Below are 25,486 nucleotides of genomic sequence, written 5' to 3'. Positions count from 1 at the left end.
GTCCCTTCAGAGTCCTTGACTCTTGGAAATGTGGCCCAGGCTGTCTAATGGTTGGGGGGCTAAATTGAATGGGTTTTCTATTGAATCTGGCCACAGCAATCCAGATGGCCCTGGGATACCCAATAGCATTGTGGGTAACCTCGTTCGGCTTGCCACTGCATGTAATGATTTTTCAGTGTGTTCATTTTGTGAGCTTTCTTTCTCGCTTACAGAAAGTGCGTCCAGTCACTATCAGACGGACTTGATAGTGTTTGACTGAGTCTTTCACTAAGGGCTTGGACCAATATCATCACATCAGTCTTTTAAATTATTCAGCCTTAACAAAGTACCCATGGCTCCAGTGAGAGCCAATAATAAATGTGAGGGAGGGTCACATTTTGTCTGTGTTGTTGCCTCGTAGAAACCAAACGTCTTCATAAGGCAATGGCAGGTTAAGTAACATACTAAATAATATCTTAATGAAATCTGAAAATCCGGTGAAGTTTCTGTAAGCTCCGGGATTTTACAATAGCAAATATCAGAAGCTCAGTACAAAAACAGTAAGATTCAAGGGAAAGTTTCCACCGTGATAGAAAAACAACCGTGCTTGTGTGTGTGTGGGTTTGTATTTGATATGAAAGTTGTAACCGAGGAGACAGGAAATCAAATGTGATCTAGTAAACTGTTTTAAAGTCTTTCAGTCTGAAAGGAACTCAACTGTTGAAAAGCTACAGTATAGATACAAACAGACATAAACACATACACACAGAGAGGTATGTAGATACCTATCCCGACAAAATCATTTTCATTGCAGGAGATGAGGGCTTTTTATGCATTTGTAAAAAAAAAAAAAATGTGTTTGCAACTTTCTTTGTAAATGTCAAGCAATGCATAAAAACCCTTTTGAGTTTGAGTGCAGATGAGGTCAGGATTCCTCTGTTATCCTGCTGACCGAGAGCACATGGCCAGAGAAACAGATCCGTTCCCTGCCGGGCAGCTGATTCCTGTCTGTGCTGCATTCCAGTGCTTCAGGTCTTCCCTTAAGCCTCAGTCTCATTATGTGCAGATAACATACAGTATACCCTGTCAGCCATAGACGCCTGTGTCAGTATGATGGCTCCCTTTGGGAATTATTGTCATTAGGCTCTATTTCAGCCTTTCATGTTTGTCTTAGTTTTACCAGAGCTGTTGGGATACAAGCCATTTTTTATTTTTAAGCTGCGTAGTATGCCAAAGGGTTTTCTAGAATATAAAAACAATAGCGATTAATGTCTAATGTGCATCTTTGTTTGCTCACAGTCAGACTTACTGTAGTGTAATGCATTTCTCAGTGAGAGTGGTTTTCATTTTTTACACCTCTTGCAAGTTGCAAGGCACCTGCAGCAGACAAACGCAAGTGTAAGTTTTACAGTTCGCGTTGCGTCTTCTCCATCTGAGTCATTACTCTGTTACAGTGGAACTGTAGTAATCATTGTCATGACACAAAAAAAGAAACCGGTAGGGGGTTTGGACCAAGCACACTTGGGTTTGCAAATAATCAAACATCAGTATCTTGATTCAGGTCACCAGCTCAGTAGAACAGTTTTCAATGAGCTTACAGTTTTATTTATATTTGCTAGAACCCATTTCTGAAAACTCAGGTCATTTTATCATTCAGTGTGGGTTAAACGGTGGATACTTTTTCTCTACCTACAGGCCTACTTGCCTTTTTTTCAAAATAGATGAACTTAAGTTCTAAAAGTATCATACTACAAAACATAAAACAAACAAAACTTTAGAAATGTACAAATCATTGGCCCATCCTCCAGAAGTTGAATAATAGTTTTAAAAGTTCTCAAAGACACCAAATGATATACCTTCAATTTCGTTTTATATTAGTGTCATAAAACGGTCAGTCTATGATTCTATTGCTCAGTGATACTAAAATCTAAGTATTGCTATGTGTGCTGGTGAAGGCTGGTTTTGTTTCACTTGGTCTTTGTACTGAGAAGAAGGGGAAAGTCTGAGGGATGAGTCCTTGACCTTGCCATGTCTACCATGTTTTAAAAGGCATCATCATGTTGCCTAGCAACCAGCCTTTCCTGTACTTCCTCTGGCCACTGTTTCTGGATCAATAGAAAGAAGGCAATGCTGCTATAGGGCTGCGCAATTAATCGGATTTCTAATCGCGATTACAATTATAGATGCCACAATTACATAATCGTTCAAAGTCTACTTATGTTATTCTGCATGCTTAAGATATGTTTTTTTCTTTCTACGTGTTATCTTAAGGGGTTTTCCATTGTTTTAGTTTTAGTATAGCGTAATACCATTCATAATTTGTACTTTTCTATATAATTTAAAGAAAAAACCAATCTGATGTAACATTTGAGGCTTAATGCTATAGAAAAGTACTAAAAGTTTTTTAATTAGAGTGTTTTCAGCTTCTTTATTTTCATATAAATATACCGCATGCAGTTGCATCAAACAGTGGTTAATGATAGAAAGATAGTGTGAATACTGGAAAATGCATGTTTATAAAATATAAAAACTATATATATATTGTATAATTTTGTAAATTATATAATATATATTTGGAAATTAAATTATTATTATTATTATGTAATATTTGGATAAAAGCATCTGCTAAATGCATACATATAAGCAGCAGCTCAACCGAACCTGAATAACGCACAAGAACTAACCTCTTGTGGAAATGATTTTCAGGTTAGGTTGACCGTCTGGTTATGTTCACTGATCAATGTTTATATGCAGGTAAAAGCCTTAATTAAAGTTTTTGAAGGGTCAAAGTGGTATTTACAAAGGCAGTCTGTGGAAGGAAATTTGTCAGAATTCTGTCATCAAAAAGATCTTCATTTGTGTTCCGAAGATGAACGAAAGTCTTACGGGTTTGGAACGACATGAGGGCGAGTCATTAATGACAGAATGTTCATTTTGGGGTGAACTAACCCTTTAACACTTTAATGAGATTGAGAGCTTCTCCGATGCGGATTTCCTGTGACCCTTCTCTCCATGGCCTCTTTATGTCAGTAGCTAATTTAGCAGGACAAAGAGGCCTCGACTCCATTGAGTCTCATTTTGTTCCTGTTTTACGCCTCAAAGTCAAAAGGCTTGAACAACTCTGTTACCTAAAATCAACATGAAATCAAAACTGACCATGTTTACTTTCTTAATACATTTCTTGTCTTATTCTGCAGAATACATTTTTCTACGTCGTTAATTTTTGTATCAAAACTTGTATCAAAATTCAAAAATCTGGGATGAATCTGCTTTGTGCTTGATTTGATCAGTTCCTGATGAATAAAATCAAGTCTTGTCCTGTTTTTTTTTTCCTGATTAAAAATACTTTAGATTACTAAAGTAAAAAGGGTTACGAATGACATCTGATGATAACTTAAAAGTCAAGTGTAACACTGTATTAAGGGAACACCTCAATATGTTGACTTTACACTGGTATTATGAGCTAATCTGGTATTATGATTCAGCTTGTAATTAGCTCAGCATTCAATTGACCGACTAATTAGGTATGGCAAATGGTTAATAATCTAATTCAGTGTCAGTATCAGCATGCACAATTAGCAGAGAGATTTGACTGACTCTTGAGGTCACTTATAGTGTGGTGCTGTAGGCGGTAGATGTGTTATGAGTGTGTGGGGTTACTTGGCTTCAGTCTGGCCAAAATTAATGACAAAATCTCCCTTTGGCGACACTTGGGAAGGTGCTCAGTTTGGAATTTCTTTTTATTACATTGTTTTATTGAGGTGTGAATAGTCTGTAGTATTTAGAATTAATAGTAATTAGAATTAGAAGTTTGCTGTATGTCCTCACTTTGATAGATAAATGTGTGTTTGGGTCAGTTAAAATAAAAACAAATGTGGCAAAGGCAAATTTCAATAAAAGTCAAAGGAAATTTTATTCCATGATATAAGTATATATTTGTGTGTATCTCCAGGCCTAAAGATGACACTTATCTGATATGCACCAATACAGAGATTAAGTGTCCAGTTGAACACCAGATCTAAAGTCCTCCTGACTTATCTAACAATATAGTCTAGTTCCTTTCAAGTTTTTTTTCTTTAGATATGGTATTTGTTAGGACAAAAATGTTATTCCAGGCACACGTTCTTATTAGGACTTTTATTATTACTTCGTCATTAAATGGCTGAATTCATTGACTGTTTGTGGCCTCAGGACGGGCATTTTTTAAAAGCTTTTCCGCCCTTGGGTTAATCTCAGATGCCCAAGTCAATTATTATTTTTTTTTTTAATATTTTAATTCAAAGACTTTTTAACCTCTGTCAAGCCTGTGGAATGCACATATACACCTTTGCAAGCTCAAAAACTAAACTAATGCCTGCAAAAGGTTGACAGAATTCAGCTATACAGCTCATGTGACAGATGTGTCCTAATAAAGATGGGAAAGGAAAGGAAGGATGGAAGTTAGGAAGGGAAAAAAAGGAAGGCATAAGAGGAGGGAAGGAGTGAAAGAGAATGGAAAGAATAGACATGAGAAAAGGAAATGAAATGATGAAAGAAGGAAGAAAGAAAGAAATAGGGTGAGCATTTAAAGAGATTCAGAGCAGCCCCACAGGCTCATACATTGATTTATCATCCTTTAGTCTGAATCATTCTCTTTATCTCTTTCAAAATTGCCTTGCTTCAATGTCACTTAAACGTTTGGAGGACATACAAGGGGAGGTTGTTGGAACGTTTGCAGAACATTAGAGCAGAATTGCCTCCTGCCATTGATCAATGCTAGTATTCTATTCAAATAAGCCTCTGTCAGGCCCAGTTTAAGAACATTATAGATGACAGCGGGCGCCTCTGCATCCCTGTGCATGATACGACTGTGCATGCATTGATGACCTTGTGTGGAACAGATCTTGAAAACACCAACAACAACAACAAGATACTGCTAATAATTCTGATAGCTGCAGAACAGTTGAATGGAGTTTGTTAAATAGCCTGTGTCCACTTTTTAGCCTAAAATGTAAAAGTTTTGGCTTTTTTTCCTATTGATATGCTCTGCACTGTCCTCATACATTACGGTATATGTATGTGTATTTGCATTGCTTTGACCGTTCGCTGTAGATCCCACCATCCTGCATGCCATGTTTGGTCAATTATGTACAATACCTGCACGCTATTGGTCAAACTGATTTTTAGTCAGTACCATCAGCAAGTATCAAAACAATAGGAAAACAAAGACAAAATCCAGGCATTTAGAAATCTAGGCTACTACATAAACATAAAAAATAAGATGTATGGTCACCCTGATGTGAATCAACTAGTTTATAAAAAAGAAAATTTATAACTATAATTTGTTATATTACCTTACACGGCTAAGATAGTGAGATAAAATGTCTATCTTTTTCTCTTCTGGCCAAAATAATCAACCTCTTGTTTGATGTTTTTTGGGAGACCAACTTGAAGATGAGTGAGATCTGCATGGGGAACTTTTTCGACCTCGTGTAAGATTCCAGATGGCATGGATTTCTATTTAAATGACTGGATTTCACCCACAAACAAGTGTGACTGCATCTTTACAGGAAGTTTCCTGAGGTCTGATCAAAAAACAAAAGGCAGCATTTGTGTATGGTAGTAGCCTTGGACTTGCCGGTCTAAAAATAACTATAAACCGACAGTCTTGACAGGAAGACCTCTGGCAAATATATAAGTAAATATTATGATTTCTACTGCATAAGGCTGATGTGTGTGAGGAGGAGAGGCTGAGAGCAGTTTAGTCTGTGCTGTAGTGAGAAGAGGTTGCACCATGTGCAGAAAGCAAAAAGGTAGATTTGAGTTCAGTGGAAGGCTGGCGGCATCACAAAGATTTAGAACACAACACCTGCGCACAAACCCAAAAGTAATGGTTTAATGATCTACAGCAAAATATAGAGAGCTTTGGAGATAACTAAGTGGATATTTCATAACAGAAATATTAATTTCTTGATAGAAATGACATAAAAGTAGAAAACATTGATCAAAAACGCCATCTTTATTTTTTCAGACGCCATCTTTATTTTTTGACTTAACTGTCACAGAATGGAATGCACAGGATTGTGGGATATCAAAGGCAGCAAAGGATACATCTATGCTGCCTTCAAAAATCAGCTAGATGAAGGCATCTCAGGAGACAGGAACTGAAGCTAACATTGAATTTGGACGTGCCTTGATGCCTTCCTACCTTGGAATGCGTCCTCCGATGGCAGCATTTCTCAGTTTTCGGATGCAGCCAGAGAAACAGAATGACGGAGAAAACTGACCGTAGAAGAAGACAGTTTACTTCAGGGGTGTCAAAATCAGTTCCTGGAGGGCCGGTTTGGCTTTAACCCTTATTTTAACCCTTATTAAATGTACCAGATCCAGATAGTCAAGTCCTTCAGGCTTATTTGAAAACTACATGGTATGTGTTGGAGCAGGGTGGGAACTAAACTCTGCAGTGCACTCTTTAGTGGAAATTGCGGTTTCCCAAACATTTATATGGAAGAGTATTTGTGTACAGTGTGTTTTGGACTTGATTGAACAATGTAAAATAAACGCCGTAGTATTCTAGGCAAGTATACAAATTCAGACGTTAGCATAGTCCTGATAAACATATGTACTGTAATGCGCACTATAAAGCTATAGCAATAAACGTCAACTGTATCTACTCCAATACAGTATTTTACCTGAAAGTTTAGAAGAATGCTGTTTATGCCAATACCAAGTAGTGTGGTAATGCAGAAAATGCATTCTAGTTGTGCATTGAACCAATGTAAACACATCATAAAACCACAATTAGAAGCATTTGCATTCACATACCAGTATAAAGTATGTTTTGAGTCTAAGGCCCAATCCTACCCCTTAGCCTTTCCCCTTTCCCCTACCCCTCCGTTTCGCACTTTCACGTTAAGGGGTAGGGGTGTCTCGATTCTCTTTTGGTTGGAGGGGAAGGGGTAAACCATTTTCTCAAATATTGCCTATTCGAGAGAGAGAGAGAGAAATGGAAGTTGCGTGTATTTGCGTCTGTTTGTTTATCTTTTTAGAGTGAGTTTACTTAAAAACAGCGATTGTATCCTCTCGTCGCTGGAAAATATAATGTAGCGATTCAGTATTTAAACTGTATTTAATAAAAGTCGTGGGGCTGCGTTGACAAGTTTGTTTTCTCCTGGATGTGTGAGCTTCGCGATTTCCGATATGTGTGTGTGCCAGTAAGCAGCTCATTAATCCAGAACGATAATTAAAGGCTCTAATGCACACCAGTATATGTGTGAATTGTAAGAGTTAGACGATGAATGATGGCGTGTGACGTCATGGTAGTGGTGTCCCAATCCTTAGGGGAATATTTTCTCCCCTACCCCTTGACACTGTTTTAAGGGACAAGGGGAAGGGGTAGGCGGAGGGGTAGGGGAAGGGGTATAAAATAGAATTGGGATTGGGCCTAAGTAATTAAGTTAATATACGGTATTATAACAAATACTGTAAAATAAATGGTTAGCAACTACATTGATGATTTTTGACATATAAATATTGAATTAATGATCATACTGTATGTTGGGTTGAGTGGTGGATTGGTCCAGTATGTTTTTTCACTCCTCTGTGCTCTTCCTCCGGTAGCAGACAATGACATGCAGGTGCTTTTTGGAAAGTTTGTGCAGTTTCGCTTATTCCATTCAGCCTTCCTCCCCCAGACTGAGTGCTGCTGTCCACTCGACACACACCTCAGCTGAAAGACCTCCGCCACAGTTTTCTATTAGTCACGTATGGCCATTTACCTTTTGAAACATACAAACAGGTCCTATTCTTTCCCTGGAGAGCTCTGACTAATGCTGTACTTCATTGTGTTTATTTGTGTTTGCAAGAATCCATTGTCCATGTTTATATCTGGCCTGGCTCTTTTACCAGAGTATAATTTCTTTTTGCCATCTCTATTTCTGTCTGATTGTATTTTGTGTTTGTCACAGGGTGAGGTCTCGTTTTGAGAATGAGAAAGCACATGCTGACTTTTTTAAATCACACTGTGCTTCAATGTTTGTGTTGGCTTTGTGATACAGAGCACTATGGTAAGAATAAGTGAGCTCTGTTTATTAAAACCTGGCTTTGAGGATACTTTCTACTGTTTATTTTTTATCTTTTTAGAGTGTTGTGAACTTTAGGATCTGCCATTCTCTGAGAGTTGTTCTCTGCGCTTCATATTGTTAAGTATGTGTGTGTTTGTTGTTCCATTGAATGGAAGGAAAATTGCTGCTGTTGACTCTGTAAACAAAGGCCTTTATTGTGAAGGACCTGTTCATTTAAATTATGATTTTGCTCAAAATGCAGCTGTTTAAATCTGATGGTTATTTTTGTTGTTCATAAGCATACACACATGAATGTTGTATACGGAACCAGGGCTTGCAAAATCGCTAGCCAGATGCCCAGTGTTCTGACGATTTGTGCTACCTCCCATTGAAACAGTAGGTAGCACAATGCGACAACAAAAAATTTTTACCTTTCAGATTATGGTTTAACGCCTGATCCTAAACCACCCTTACAGTAATGCAGTCTCTAAAGGGAACTCACTGTCCTCAGAAAAGTTTTGATGGCATTTTCATTTTATCTTACCCTGATAAAGAAGCATTTATGAGCTCAGCGCTGATTCGTGTACAGCCCTTATCGGGGAAACCTATATTTCTGCTGTTTCTAAAGCCCCACCTAGTGGCAGAGAATGAATTTGTATTTTCAATAAGCCTTGCTCAGCAATGGATCGTCTATAAATAGATGCCATCAGGAGGGTGACAGCTGATAAAAACATCACAATAATCCACAAGTAATCCAGCATCGATTTACATCTTGTGAAGTGAAAAGCTCCGTGTTTGTAAGAAAAGTGTTTTTAACTTCAAACCAATGCTTTTAGCAAAAATACAAGTCCTTGCTTGTATTTATAAAATACTGCTTTTCTCCAGTCATCTCTACTAAATCAGCAGAAAAATATGCACAGATCAAGAACCGTTTACAATCTAAAACAGTCTGAAACAGTTCAATACAAATATGTCTGTGGATTTAGATGCAAGAAGAAAAAAGGGATGGACTTGATATGTGTTGATATGAATACTGGACCCGTATTTTATAACGTTTTAATGATGGATTTGTTTATTACAATCATGTAGCTTTTCACTACACAAGACATTAATTGATGGACTGGACTGTGTTTGGACTCAGCTGTTCGGACTCTTATTCTGACGGCACCCATTCAGTGCAGAGGATCCACTGCTGAGCAAGTCATCTAATGCTTACCAATGATGTAATTTCTCCAAATTTCTTCCAGTGAAGAAACTAAACTCATCTACATCTTGGATCGACTGAGGGGTGAATCAATTTTAAGTTTTGGGTAAACTATTCCTTTAACCCAGGTCCTCCTTCAGCTCGACCCACATATGCTGTTGTAAGCGAAACGGTGAAACTGAATTTAGGTCGGATAGACTTTGCACTGTTTGTTCTCCTGTGTCAGCCCCTTGGGAAACAAGATGAGAACAGTTGTTGTTTCCACTCCTGTAAAGGTACTTACTGAGCATCCTCTCCTTCTTCTCCCAAAGGAAGTAGCAAGTACGTGCAGGGCTATCCAGCGTCCTACTTCCACAGGGTAGGTGGCCTTGATATGTGGCCATACTGCATTCTGGGTAATCTTCAGGTCACCTTTACTGTATGTGGGTGCTGAGTGGTTTAAATACAATTAACATCTCCTTTAAGCAGTCAAATGTTCCATTCAGACGTGTGTTCTGATTTGATTGTAAGATTCTTCATGATCCAGTTTATTAAATATTAACAAAGAAGAAGATCTATATAGACAAACAGATTAGCATAAACCAATTCAAGATTACATTTTAGGCTATTGGAAACATTATGCTCTTACAGAAACAGTTCAGATCTCAACAGCAACACTTTCAAACTGTGGTACAAAAGAACAGCGAGATCAAACACCAAGCACACACAGCACAATCTAGACAACAGAGTACAGTGACAGTTTACATAGTGCATCTGTCATATCAGAGTCAAGGGGGGTTTATTCTCTTTCCTACCCTGCACGGAAAAGAAACTGAATACTCGAGCCTTTGCATTTTGGCAACAAGACTAAGAAAAAGTCTTTTATGCTTTGAGGCCTAAAGTTCTGGTCCGTTGGAGCGTCAGGAGAGATCCAAAGGCTCAGAGGTGCTCAGTGGGCTGAGCAGTTTAATAGCAGCGCACCCGTGCTGGATGTATTTATAACAGTGTGTGGGTTAAGCCATTGCAGGGGCGGCCCGCGTCACATGCCCGAGGAACCCTTCACCTAACAGAACCAAGCCAAGTCTTCTGTGCTAAAAAAAGGATGGTTTAATATTCCCACTCTTATAAAAACGCTGAGAAAAATCTATCTATCTATGACTCTACCAACTCTACTCAAGTCTCTGTAAACCTTAGCTGTTAATTATTTCACCCACCAGCTATCCCACATTCATTGTGTGTGTGTGTGTGTGTGTTTCAACAGCAATTAAGGCACATTTGCATACAGTTGCATTTTACAAACAGCATTAGAAATATTGGAACAGTCGGAAAGAGAACATTCTAAATCATACTTAAGAAGAGGATTTGAGCCCTGCATCCTCTTTTTAAATTTCTATCTTAATTCACTATTGATTAGTTCTGAATAAAACTGAAAAACTGAGAACAGTGAGAAGGGGTGAGGACATGTATGAGTCTCCTAGTCATATATGCGCACTCATACACACACACATATCACTGCAGGAAGTACAGCAGAATTGGTTCGTCTGATGCCTGTCATCTGCGGTGAGATGATATATGAGGAATTAAATAGCGTCTGACCTGTACAGTTGTTTTCTTCTAATGAGAAAGGTTCTGAAAGTGGAGAATGAAAATGGACCACTCTGCAGGATTTTAATCTTATGTATGGAGTTAGTCCTGTCTCATTCTGGCTCTAGGTTGTCACTCACCTGTGAACTCACTTACACTACCTTAAGCAGGTTATATAATGCTTGATGTACAGTGTATAATATACTGATAGTAATGATCAATCTGTCTATCTTAGAATAAAGAAATAGAAAAACTTCTTAGGAGGTTAAAGCTGGTTTCCCATTCTGACCAGTTGAAAAGAACTCAGTACGCAAAACCCCTCTAACAACAGGCTGGGATGTTAGACAAGCTCAGATGTTTTTTAATCGGTTGTTAATAAGGAATATTGAACACATACTTGAATGGAGTGGACAAAATTAACATTTTCGGTGCTTAACATCAGTGCCATTCAATCTCTGTAACTCCCACAATGCTCTTAACACTTCTTTCTCTCAGACTGCTGGTCTGCAGTCTGGGATTGTGTTTCATTTCCTCGGTCTGTTATTTTAGAAGAGCAAGTTTACTAAAACTGGCTCTGGTACATTTTTAATATGCACACACGATAACACGACACACACATACAGTACTCGCATACAAAGACACAATACACAAACACAAGAGAACTGTTTAATTTCATTGGGCAAACAACTACAAAATGTCATTACAAATAGTTATTGTGTCTCTGTAGTAGACTGATTTGCAGTTCAGTCATTTGATTTAGTCTCAATTACAATTTAGAGTGAGTCAATCTATGTTTTACATGCCTAGGTGTTAGAAGTTTTTTTTTTTTTTTTATAGTATAGTGTTCCTAAAGCTTAAACAGAATGACATTAGGTACGCTACGGTCATGGGTTTGATTCCCAGGAAGGCATAAACTGATAAAAATGTATACATTGAATGCACTGGCCAGTTTTAGATAAAAGCATAAGGGTATATAATGGAATACTTTATGCAATATAAATATCATGTCAAATATCATCCCATTAGGGCTTTTGCTTTCAGCAGTGACACTGTGTCTATAAAGCACACCCACACACTGAGACCATATTTAGATCCATTCACACAGCAGGCCAGTCATTTGCCTCCTGAGGGATGATTCCATCATAATGCATACACTGAATGAGTTCAGACCTTCTGACCAATCAGAAGACTCAAAAGTACTGAGCTGAATTTGGGCCAGGTTGATAATCTCTAAGAAGTTTCTGTGAACATATTCTGTGAAGATAATTACTGACTCAGAACAGATGCTCAGTTTATTTGTGTTAACTTAATTCCAAAGTTGCAGAATTCACAACTAATTAAATCACTGCTAAACTGAATGATTAAGTGTATTTAATTGGCAATATGAAATAAAATTTCACAGAATGTTGTGAGAAAAAAAAATACAGGTGTTGTCCTAGTCATATTGGCTGTCTAAACCAAACGTCAGTGAAACATCTGCATCTAATAATGATAAATAGAAGAGAGTGGAAATACACTATGTTGAGAGACAGAAACCTATTAAAGGATTTATATTATGAATAATATGCTATGCCCTATAATTGCATTGCAGCTGAAAGAGAAGAATAACACACACACACACACACACACACACACACACACACACACCATAACTGATTTACTGTGTAGCACATGACTGCATTAATTCACATACACATGCGATTGAGCTGATATGACTAATGCAGTAACACAAACAGCCCTCTGATTAGTCCCTCTGGAGTACAAGTGCACAAGCTGGAAAAACATAAAAATAATCCCCAAAACATGAGCCGAGTGCACAGCAGATAACACAAGAGAGACCCCTCTTATTCTTATTAACACACACACACACACACACACACACACAACCTGTATGCTTAGTTAAGATACTTTTATGTTACATTTTTTTAATAGTCTTTCTATTTTTCTGTTTTTCAGTCTGAGCAGCTCCTAGAAAAAAAGATACAAAGCTGTCACTGGGTCGGTAGTCAAACATGCAACAGTTAAAAAGTGCATCTTTGTATCTTATTTACCACCTAAATTACACAAATTATTACTTTAAAGGTACATATTATTAAATATTAGAGTCTAAAGTATACATCATTTTATTTTTTCAAAGGGTACCACCCCAGTGACAGTCCTGTACCCTTTTCTTTTTTACTAAGAGTGCAACCAGGCTGAAAGTTATATGAACTCTTCTGACTTGTGTTTTGACAGTATGAACATGTCTTTCATGGTAACATGACAGTTAACCTCTTTGAACTCTTTGCTGTGATTTGAATAATTTGCACAGTAATACCATTTGTGGAGGTTTTTTAATCAAACTGAAGAGTTTATCAAAAACACAGATATAAATCTTTACATGCAAAGGCTCCTTTTTTAATATTCACCTGTTCATTATTCTTCAAATGAAGCAATTAGCCTTCCTAGCAAATGCCTGTGTGTTTGTTTTTATTTTGAGCCACAGCATAAAAATAACTGTTTATTTAGAATAACCTGTTCAATCCAAGTTTTCACTGATATATCATATAATATTTATCAATGATATTTTAATTTCATATTTATACTGCACAAGCTTACTCTTCAAGTTAAATTATCTTGTTTTAAGGAATTTCCAAATTTTTAACTCTACAGCAAGAGACAATACTGATTAAGAAGTCTCTATATAATGTAATTGCTGTCTAGGAGATATAATAAAGGCATTTAAAGGGGGGGTGAAATCTCTTGTTAATCTTGAGTATGTATATAGTAGTACTGCATTCTTCATATCTCCAAAAAGTCTTCAGTTTTATTATATTTATAAGAGAAAAATAGACTGTGCTGATTTTTTTCGGAAAAACAAGAGCCGCTGGAGCCGTGACGTGTGGGTGGAGCTAAAGAATCACGAGCGCGAGTAGGCTTTTGCGTTGAGAGCGTTTGGAAGTTGTGACATTACCGTGAGGAAAAAAAAAAAACATCATCCAAAACAAACCATGGCTAACAGTCAGATTCAGCCGTTTATTTATGATCCAGAATCAGATCCCAAGGCTGAAACTGAACGAGAGCCTGTACATGTTATGTAACCCCTCTCTCCCGGGTCCTTTCTGACGCTCCTTGCACTCGCTCCGAGTGGGGCTCGAACCCGGGCCTCCGGCATGGGAGGCGGACGCACTAACAAGGAGTTAAGCAGTTTTACTCACCGCCTGCAATTCCAACACACAATCGTGACCCTTTTTCGTTGGGACTGCATTATCCTTAAGAAATAAACGATGTGCAAATCCGGCGTCAAACTGGGCCTTGTTTGTAAAACAAGCATCTTCGAAATGCAGGGAACAAACAAAAAACTTGCACAACTCCGTCGATGCTCTTTAAAAATAAACTCCGTCCACTGGTCCCTTAATGTTTTTCTTTTTTTTTTTTTTTGGTAATCTGTGCAGGGTTGTCTTGCCCTCGCAACCAAAAACACACTTCTTTTGTGACATTTCGCGACGCTCTCACTCTGATCAGTGAAGTCTGTTGTGCTCTCAGTGCTCTTAGCACCCATATAAGGAAATTCCGCTCCATCTAACGTCACACAGAGCCATACTCGAAAAAAACTTTCCGAAACTTGTGACAAACCGGAAGTAGTATTTTTGGAACAGAAATACTCCTTCAAACGTACAACTTAATTTTTGAAACTTTGTCCATGTTTAGCATGGGAATCCAACTCTTTGACAGTATAAAAAACCCCCTTTAAGAGATCTCATTTGATTTTTTTCTATCAAACAGTCATATATTAGGAGGAACAGATTATTTGACAATTGTGTATACCTTTAGCAGACACACTGACACTTTGACTAGTTTAAATAGCTGTTAGTGAAGACAGCCTTGCTTTTTCTCATGCCTTGTGTGGATTTGCATTGATATATGTTCTGTTACCCTTTAAAATGACAAAGGTCAGTGCACAATCATTCTCTGTCAGCTTGGTGCACTCTCACCTTTAACCTCTCAGCCTTCTCTCAATTACTCCTCATCACATGGAGACGTTTTCAAACATGCACTGACATTGTCATTCTTGTTCAGAAGCAGTCTGCATGCAGACACCCTTCAGCAGTTCAGTGCAAACACAGCTGTGTTATAAAACAAGGCTAATACACACAGACAACCCTCACGGATCCACTCCCACTAGCATGCACATGGCTTGGTGAAATGACTTCCTGTGCATCGATGCCAAAATAATCCAAGTGCTGAAATAAGCTCAGAATTTTCCAGGAAGTGAAATATAACCCTCACCGTTTTGGACTAAGTTGCCTGGTACCAGGCATTGTATTTTCTGAGTTTCATTCAGTCATTACAAGCCTTTTCAGTTTAACCAATTGTGAGAGTTGGGACAGGAACTAACGAACATGCACAAGTTCCACAACACTCAAATTTTCATTTAATGCTGCCTTTAAATGTATGGTTTGACAGTGTACGTTCATGTGTGTCTAGAGTACATGAATTTCAGCTGTTAGAACAGACTTCTTCATCAGATGTGGGTTGATGTGATATTGGATGGTTTTTATGGTTTTGATCTGGCTGAATTTCTCCCTGCATGTGCTTTGACTTGGAAAGTCTCCAAAGCAGGAGTTCATATTTAGTAAGTAATCAGATCTATTTTGATGTTTCTTCTGGCAGCCAGTGAACATATTCATATCTCTGATCTTCTGTGTTTGCATGCTGATTTTGCTGGTATGAGATTGGTATTGTCTCATCAGTGAAGAAACGTAATTTATATTAAAGCTGAAGAGAACAATCGTTTTGATTTTTAAATATCACTGCACTTTGCATTTCTTTTATGTGTAGGTCTAAATGTTTTTTGTTTTTTTGGTCATTATCAGAGGTTATATGTTAAAAGCTTGATTTAAGTTGCTTATCTGCTATTGGCTGCTCTTTCCTTTCTGTGTTGATTGCTCTTTTCTTTATGTTGATTGCTGTGTGAACGATTATAATGACCTGTAAAATCGGTACTTTAGATTTACGGCATTGTTTTCTAAAATATGCATTCTAGCTTTGATAACCTAAATAAGAAATCATTATATGAAAGTGACATGACATGTGACCAAGTATGGTGACCCATACTCAGAATTAGTGCTCTGCATTTATCCCATCCAATGTGCACTAAACACAGCAGTGAACACAGAGAGCAGTGGGCAGCCATTTTTGCTGCAGCACCCTGGGAGCAGTTGGGGTTTTGGTGCCTTGCTCAAGGGCACCTCAGTCATGGTATTGAAGTTGGCAGAGAGCACTGTACATTCACTCCTCCCACCTACAATCCCTGCTGGTTCAAGACTTGAACAAGACTCGAACACGCAACCTTTTGGTTAAGAGTCTGACTCTCATTAGGCCACAACTTCCCCGTATGTAATGTTTGTTTTTTAGATTGCTCGGTCAAATATACTTATCAGTCTTCTTTGTACTCTTTCTGCAGGATGGTTCAAAACAGAAGCAGGCAAGAAAGAAGACTGTCTCATTTAGCTCCATGCCAAGGGACCGCAAGATGAACAGCACAGCCGCCTGCATGGCCTTCATGATGGAAGGCTGTGAGATGAAGAAAGTTCGCTCCAATTCTCGCATGTACAATCGTTACTTCCTGTTGGACCCTGACATGCGCTGGCTCCGCTGGGAGCCATCAAAGAAAGACTCAGAGAAGGCAAAGCTTGAGATCAAGAGCATCAAAGAAGTTCGATTGGGGAAAAAAACACCAATCCTTCGCAGCAACGGCCTCTCCGATCAGTTCCCAGATGAGTGCGCGTTCTCAATTATATATGGAGACAACTACGAGTCCCTAGATCTGGTCGCCAGCACGGCAGATGTGGTTAGCACCTGGGTGATGGGACTGCGGTACCTGGTCTCTTATGGGCGGCACATGGTGGGTGTAGTCGAACCAAGTCAACCCAGTTTGAGAACATCCTGGATTGGGTCCATGTTCGAGCTAGCTGACCCAGAAAGTAAAGGATACATTGACCTGTTCCGGGCCACCCAAATCATCAAGGGTCTCAATCCTGGCATGAGGGAGTCTCGTATTGAACTGAAGTTCAAAGAGCTACAAAAGGCAAAGGACTGCTATGGTGAAGGCATTGATTTAGACATATTTGTGGAGGCATACTGTGAGCTGTGCACACGTCCTGAGATCTTTTTCTTGCTGGTGCAGTTCTCCAGCAACAAAGAGTACCTGGACTCCAAGGACTTAATGCTCTTTGTGGAGGTGGAGCAGGGAGTCGAGGGAGTCACCGAGGAAATGTGTCGGGAGGTTGTTCGCAAATATGAACCCTCCGTGGAAGGACGTGACAATGGCTACTTGTCCATAGATGGCTTCACACACTACCTCCTGTCATCTGAGTGCCATATTTTTGACCCACAGCACAAGCATGTTTGTCAGGATATGACACAGCCCCTTTCACACTACTACATCAACTCTTCCCACAATGCCTCCCTTTTGGAAGATCAATACTGGGGCTCATCAGACCTCAGCAGCTATGTTCGGGCTCTACGCATGGGTTGTCGAAGCCTGGAGGTTGTAGTCTGGGATGGCGTTGACTGTGAGCCAGTGGTCTATGTCCGTAGCTCTGTTGCCTCCCAGCTGGCCTTCTGTAAAGTTCTAGATGTCATTAACCAGTATGCCTTTGAGAGTTCAGAGTATCCAGTAATCCTCTGTCTTGTCACACACTGCAGTGTTCCCCAGCAGAGGGTCATGGCTCAACACCTGAAGAAGATCCTTGGGGACAAATTGCACACTGATCCTCCCAATATGGAGGATCACTACTTGCCCTCCCCTGAAAAACTCAAGGGAAAGATACTCATCAAAGGGAAGAGTCTGCCTTCATATTCGCAAGACTCTGAAGGGGAGGTCACAGATGAAGACGAAGGTTCCGAAATGTCTAGGAGAATGATGGATGGAGAAGATATGGACCAGCTCAATGGGATTGGCTGTAAACGGTTACGACTCTGCAAAGAACTTTCTGACCTAGTCACCCTGTGCAAGTCTGTTCAGTTCCATGACTTTGAGACATCGAAACGGGAACAGAAGTATTGGGATATTTGCTCCTTTAACGAGGTTGATGCAAACCGCTTTGCCAATGAGTTTCCTGAGGACTTTGTCTCCTACAATAAGCGTTTTCTGTCAAGGGTGTACCCTACACCCATGCGCATTGATGCTAGCAATATGAATCCACAGGACTTCTGGAAGTGTGGTTGTCAAATTGTTGCCATGAATTACCAGACTCCAGGTTTGATGATGGATTTGAACCTTGGTTGGTTTAGGCAAAATGGCAACTGCGGCTATGTCCTACGTCCAGCCATAATGCGTGAGGAGGTGTCATATTTCAGTGCCAATGCTCGTGACTCACTTCCTGGAGTCTCAGCCCAACTTCTTCACATCAAGGTGATCAGCGGTCAAAACCTACCAAAGCCTCGAGGCTCAGCTGCTAAAGGTGATGTGGTAGAGCCGTACATCTATGTGGAGATTCACGGAATTCCTGCAGACTGCGCAGAACAACGCACAAAAACTGTCTCTCAAAATGGTGACAATCCGATATTTGATGAAAGCTTTGAGTTCCAGATCAACCTTCCTGAATTGGCTGCTTTGCGTTTTGTTGTCCTTGATGATGACTACATTGGTGATGAATTTATTGGCCAGTACACCATTCCTTTTGAGTGCCTGCTCCCTGGTTACCGCCACTTACCACTGCAGTCACTTACAGGGGAGTTTTTGCCAAACACAACGCTTTTTGTTCACGTTGCTATTACAAATCGGCGAGGTGGGGGCAAGGCCCATAAGAGGGGTCTCTCTGTGAGAAAGGGTCGTAAAGCAAGGGAATACACCTCCACTAAGACCACTGGGATCAAGGTGGTAGATGAGCTCTTCAGGGCATCAACCCAGCCAATAAGGGAAGCAACAGACCTACGGGAAAATGTGCAGGTATGAATTCTGTCTTTTCAGGGTCAATGTTTTCAGATTTTGTTGTTTGAGTCTGTTTCCACAATTCTTTTTTAGAAATTGCACTGACAGCAACCTCTGATATTGAAAGTATTAGTGATATTTGTAGTTTATTAGATGATACAATCAAATGTTCTTTTCCAGTTACAGAGCAAAGTTAATAAATAATAAATGTTATGCCTAAGCACAATAGGTTTTTGGTATGAATATGAAGGTCTTTCAAAAAATTCCTTCCCTTTTGACTGGCATCAGCTGCCACTTTCAGTTTTTACAAGCAGTCTTAAAGGGGATGTAACAAGGATTATGAAAACACAGTATTGAAAACACACTTAAAATTGCTTGTGTAGTCCGGGACAGGTAAAAAGTGTGTGAGAGAGAAAATACAAGATACACGAAAGAATACAATTTTTTTTTTTGAGCTCATTAGTAAAGCATTTAAAACCAGATACCTATTCCTCTCTAAATATGTTTTCACATCTTTAAAAAAATGTTTGTGCTTTTACAGATGAGAGAATTCAATGAAATTGCATCTTTTTCAAATGCTACAATGTTAAAGGATTAGTTCACTTCCAGAATAAAAATCCCTGATAATCATGTAGAGCCCTTTGAAGCTACATTGAAACTGCAGTTTGGAACTTCAACAAGTTGGCTACCACCGAAGCCAATTATATGGAGAAAAATAAAGGAATGTTTTCCTCAAGAACCTTAATTTCTTTTTGACTGAAGAAAGAAAGAAATGAATATCTTGGTTGACATAGGGGTGAGTAAATCATCAGGATTTTTTTATTCTGGAAGTGAACTAATTCTTTAATCATCCTTCCTTTTTCACTGAATACTGGCGGAGGAGTAAAATTGCAGGGTTATGAAGGCAATGCATCATTCAAGTTTATGTCATTAAAGATTTGGTGCAAGCTGCAAATAATATTGATTTCAAATGACTTTTGCTCAGCAGATCTAACATCTTGTCCTCTAACACATTGTTCTAATTTAAGAAGACTAAAACCTCAAAGGACATCCCAATTAGATGATTAAAGACAGAAAACATATGGCCAGCTTGAGCTGTCCTTCTGCTATGGATCTCACCCCCTGTCTTTGAATTTGCATGCGTATGTATTTAATTGTGTTATTTAATTAAATTTTGTTCCTATTCCAAAGGTCCGTGTTTAGCATACCCATATTGTCTTAAATTGTCAATTTCTCTGGTTTTGCATTTGTTCACACAGCTGACCTAATTTTTTATATTGTAAAATGTTTCTAGTCTACTTTATTTAAATGTATTGAAATGTAATTTACATTTAAGCATTTGCTTATAGTGCCTTTTATGTCTACATAATATATGTTGAACATAGTTTACTGTTTGAATTGCAACTGATGTTTTGTGCTTAATTCTGTGTGTTTTATATATATATATATATATATATATATATATATATATATATATATATATATATATATATATATATATATATATATATATATATATAAATTCACTTGGAGCACTTTTTGTTTTGTTTAAATTAAGACATTAATTCAAGTATTTTATATAATAGATAGTAAGATTACAGTTTGAAATTGAAAGGAGAAAAAAAAACTAATATTGCCTTTTTAATATTTAAATGATTTATATAAATTAAACTTCAAATTAATTTAAAACCTCTTTAAGAAAGCTAGAATTTGGTCTTCTAAATGTGCACTCACTGTGCAATTCAAACAATGAATCAGTTTCCTATTAGCCCGTTTCTCCACTGATTACTGATGTGAGAAACTGATGCATGTCCACTGAAGAGGAGAGAAGAAGGGGAGAGGGTGCAGGAGAACACTCCTTTCATGCTCAAGTGTGCAAATAGTTAAAGGGAATGCACTGAACAACACCAGTCATACAATGCAGAATGTGGGTAGGGTTTTAATGCTGCTATTAAGAATGTATGTGTTGTGTCAAGCTTTATTTCGTCCTGCTGTGTCTTGGAATAAGATCAGGGAAGACGAGTGCAGAGTACCAGTATGTATCAAGAGCCAGGTGATCCTGCTCTTTGCAGGATGTTATTCTGCTCTATCATTTGTAAAGTTTCAACATCCAGCTGTCTGCTGCTTCCTCTTTCTCCATGTCTCTCTCATACTCTTAAACAGCAAGTATGGTCTTCATGGTCTCCATGGTGTCATAGCAATCCCACAGGAAGCGCTCTTTGTGTAGATGGATCTGTCACTGTTGTGAACCGCACTCTCACACTAATGAACTTCAGCACACAACACAGGCTCACAGAGACCAATGTGAAAATGCAGATGATTAGATAATGGTTCTTTGGTATGGGTACTTTAACATTTTTATTTTTGAATGCACATCTTGAACTATTTTAGTCCCACAAAGCCATTTGATAATATGGCTAGCGTGTTTAAATTTGATGCTATCAGCCTATCACGAGAAAGTGATCTTTCAATACGAAAAAAAAAAACACCAGTCAGGCTTGTATTGCAACCATACAGAAGCCTGATTCTAATCTAAATCTGCTCCGCTTTAAATATGCACATATTAGCGTGCACAACACACAGTGCACAATGTCATGAATCTGCACTTTTGACTAGCATAACATCCTGTCTAAAGTTAACATGCCTTTTCTAGACACAGCTTGGTAATTGTGTCTAAACCACAGAAAACTTGCTGTGCTGCAGTGTTTAACTGGTAAATATGAGTATTTCATGGCCATAGAGCGACAGCTATATTGCTCAATGACAATATCAATTACTGCTGTCATAGTGTGAGAACTCTGAACTGTAAGAGCATCTATGGAGTTTCATGATGAGATACTTCTGCCTTAACTGCTTTTTACTAAAAGATTACATACTTGCATAATTCAAAAATGCTTGTGATTTGATAATCACATTAAACTGTTTTTACTTTGTTAATTTTATTTCTATTTTTCTATTGGCTCACTTATATACCACATTCATTTTTATTCATGATTTGCATGGTTTGAGTGAGGCCATTTTCACATTAGAGCTCAGCTAGTGTGACCCCCAACACCCGCTCCTGACCCCTGACCCATGCAAACACAAACACCCTTTTTTTCACAAACACAGGAACAAGTGTCTGGAACACATTATCCAGACGTGTGCCGGAAGCAACTCTTTCCCGCGCTCTCCTGGCCTGAGACACACTGTTTGTGTGTGAATTCGATAATGAAATTTGGACAGCAAAGAGTTCATTAAACTGAAAATAACAAAAAGAAATGATAAGAGAAAAGAAAGTGCATTAGACAAGATAGAGGAGCGCTTGATGTTCGTGTGTGGGCGGCTGTCTGGGACTGCTGATAGCTCTCTAATATGAACAAATAGTCCAAGTCTGTTCCTATATTTGAACACCTATATTAAACACACCACTGATTTTACTTACAGGCAAGCATAATTCTCAGTTATAAACATTTGTCATTTTCCTGCCCATGGTGTGTGAGCATGTTTTGGCATTTCTGTCTGGACCATATTTCTGAAAATGTCCCAAGAGAATAGCAAATCCTGTTAATAATAAATGCTCTTAAAAGAGTATGACTGCATGTGTATAGAAATGGTAGTCGGCTTGATAAATGCTGTTATGACACCAAAACCAGTGGATTGTTAAGGGATAATTCAGCCAAAAATGAACTCACCCTCATGTTGTTTAAAAACCTATACGATAGATATTTTGAAGAACCGCTTTTGTCCATATCACTGGGGCCCGATGCTGTTTGAGATGTTCCTTATATCTTCAAAATATCCCACGGAACATCTTCTTTTTATGTTCTTTAATTAGGCCGCTCTAATATGCAAGTCTCATACGGTCTGGATGTTTCTCTCATTTTCAAATGAGGTGCTTGTCTGAACAATTTTAAGAAAAAAGGTGACGTGTTAAAAATAGTAGTAACATAAAAAAATAAAACTATAAAAAAAATAAAAAAAGATTTAAGAAAAAAATATATAGATATATTTTTTTATTGTTGTTATTATTACAAATATAAAATGACCATACTCTAATTTCTTCATTTGCGAAATGTTAACCATCTAGCTTTTTTGGGGGTAGAAAACCACAGGAAGACCTTAAAGCTTCTTTTTGGTTGACAACAGTTTAAAGGGATACTCCACCCCAAAAATGAACATTTTGTCATTAATCCAAACACTTTGTTGTTCCAAACCCATAAAAGCTTTTGGGGTGGAGTATCCCTTAAAGTGCTTCTTAATATAAGTTTGGGAAAATGGTTGGCAGATGTTGCATTCCCAAATGCATATAATATATGCAACCCAAAGCCATAGATTCAGAGATGGGTGAGTGTGGAGCAGCATTTACTGCCAATCGAGCCACTCTGAGATACTGAAACCAGAAAACTACTTGCATGTAGAAGAACACGAAAGCTTATACTTGCACCTATAGCAACTTCAGTTTAATTAAAAAATGAATCATGAAGACCTAAGGTGCTATCTGTGTTTGTTTGTTTGTTTGTGTGTGTGTGTGTGTGTGTGTGTGTGTGTGTGTGCGTGTGTGTGTGTGTGTCAGGAGGCCAGGAAGACAGCATTGTTATGTTCAGTGTCAAAAAGGCTCACAAGCAGCTGTCCACACTCACACTCATGAATCAAAACACTGGCTTGCTTGATACTTTTATTAATGCATACAAACACAGCATCAGTCTGCAAATAACCCCAAATCCAAGTAGTCTGAGACCCTTATGTCATGGGAACCTCTTCTCTCAAAGACCTTCTGTGTTTACAGAGCTCTCATAGAAACATCATTTTTCTCAAATGTGTATGACGTCATCCCTAATCATTTTCTGAACCAAGGCAACATTGTTGGCAAGAGTGGTTCTCAAACTCTCATGTAGTTCTTCCGTATTAGTTACTAGAAGGCAAAGCTTTGTCCTTTCTGTGGGACTCGATGAGCTGAATGTGCGATCTAGTGTGTGACTTTGATCTAGCCTCCAACTGTCACGTCCTCTTGTACACATTCTACAATTACTGAGCAAAAACAGAGAGGAAAGTTGAATTGCCTTGGTTGAGGTAAACACAGCTTCACCATGGTCAGAGGGAGATGTATTTGAACAACAGTACACTGCGTGTGCTGTTCCTGTGGGTAATCACACATTCATCCTGAATGTGAAACATACCTGCAGCTGTCACATGTCACTAAAGCTAATGTCTTCTTTTTCTCCAGAACGCCATGGTGTCATTCAAGGAGCTCTGCGGCTTGACTCCGGCAGCTAACATGAAACAGTGTATCCTGACTGTGTCCTCCTGGCTGATGAACAGCGAGCGAGCTCAGCGGGTAACAGTAGATCTGAGCGGGGCCTACCCCACCATGGAGGCCCATGGCCCCGTTCCAGAGCTCCTGCGTAAAGTGCTCACCGCTTATGACACGGTAGGGTGAAATTCAACAGCATGACACTAAACTTTAACGCAGTGTGAATAACCTAGCACATGTGAACCATTAAACTATGTTAGGCTGTGGTAAACACTGCAGGATGAAACATGATGGTAATACATGAAGGTGCAGCTTAATATTACATTAACTTGTTTAATAGTTGTAGTGCAAAAATGAACAATAATAGGGTCTTTGACAAACATGATAAACATACTGTATATAATCATAAATCCTGAACATGTTAATCTGAATATACTGTCCTGAATAAATCCTGAATACACTAGCAAATCAAAATATAAATCATGAATATATAATTGCTAATCTCAATATACATAGTTGTGAATATAAATATATAATCATATATCATGAGTTTATGCTTGATAATTATATTATATATTGTATAATAAAATTGTATATTATAATATACTGTAATTATTAGATATATTGTTGTTAACCTGAACATATTGTCATATTTCCAGAAAACGAATCATGAATATATATAGTTGATAATCTGAACATAATTTCAGAAACCTAGAATTTATGTCACAGATCCAGAATGTGTAGTTATAATATGAATATATAATGAATCATAGGAGAATATGAAGCTGACAGCCTGAATATAATATCATAAATCCTGAATCTATAGTTGTGAATATGAATATATAGATTTAAACCCTGAACAGGGTTTACACGTTTTACATGATATTTTTACATATTTAATTTATACTGTACTTATTACGTATTTCTAAATCTAAATATGTATAGTTCTAAAGCGTTCCCTCTGTAGATGAACCTTGACTGTTTCTGAATTCAGTCGTAGCCTACAGCAAAATAGCTGCAGCATTCTGCTCTTTCTTGCTTGTTCTTTATAATGGGATTTTACTACAACAGATTAAATTCTGCAGAGGCATGAGAGTGTATTGATTGTATTACACACACACTCACACACAAACACACTCCATACCCTCCAAACCTGCTCCATCACAGCCTGCCATGTATTTTGCTTTCCATGACACAATGTATGCAGGAATGTACTGTGTGTGGGGGTGGTTTTCAGGCCGAGATTGGCTGTGTAGGATTTCCGCTTTGAATTAGGCCTCCATGAGGGTCAAACAAAAGTTAGATTTGACAGGTGTCAAAGTATTTGTTAGACTCTGAATCAGGAATGTTGTGCCTTGTCTCACAGTAGAAGTTTTGAGGAAGTTTCTGACAAAAGTACCAGCTTAGATCAGCATGAATTTCTATGTTAGTCCAGGGTGGTTTATTGTGGTCAGAGCATTTGGGTTCACAATATACGGATTTGCATTTTAAGAAACTAGGAAGTGAAATGAGACACAGCCGCACTCAATGCCTAAGCAGTTTAACAA

At 38.4% G+C, this 25,486-nt stretch overlaps 1 protein-coding gene across 2 annotated transcripts in view; it reads left to right on the top strand.

Annotated features, from left to right (window-relative positions):
- Positions 1-25,486, top strand: part of LOC113043363 (inactive phospholipase C-like protein 2) — a 52,410-nt gene that overhangs the window by 16,532 nt on the left and 10,392 nt on the right. For both annotated transcript variants that reach the window (XM_026202700.1, XM_026202708.1), the window contains exons 2-3: positions 16,235-18,724; positions 23,913-24,116. In XM_026202700.1, coding sequence (XP_026058485.1) covers positions 16,235-18,724; positions 23,913-24,116 — 2,694 coding nt within the window. The remainder of the gene's footprint in view (positions 1-16,234; positions 18,725-23,912; positions 24,117-25,486) is intronic.

This window comes from Carassius auratus, chromosome 3, assembly GCF_003368295.1.
Source record: "Carassius auratus strain Wakin chromosome 3, ASM336829v1, whole genome shotgun sequence".
Classification (NCBI taxonomy): Eukaryota; Metazoa; Chordata; class Actinopteri; order Cypriniformes; family Cyprinidae; genus Carassius; species Carassius auratus.
This window is presented reverse-complemented; position numbering and strand designations above follow the sequence as displayed.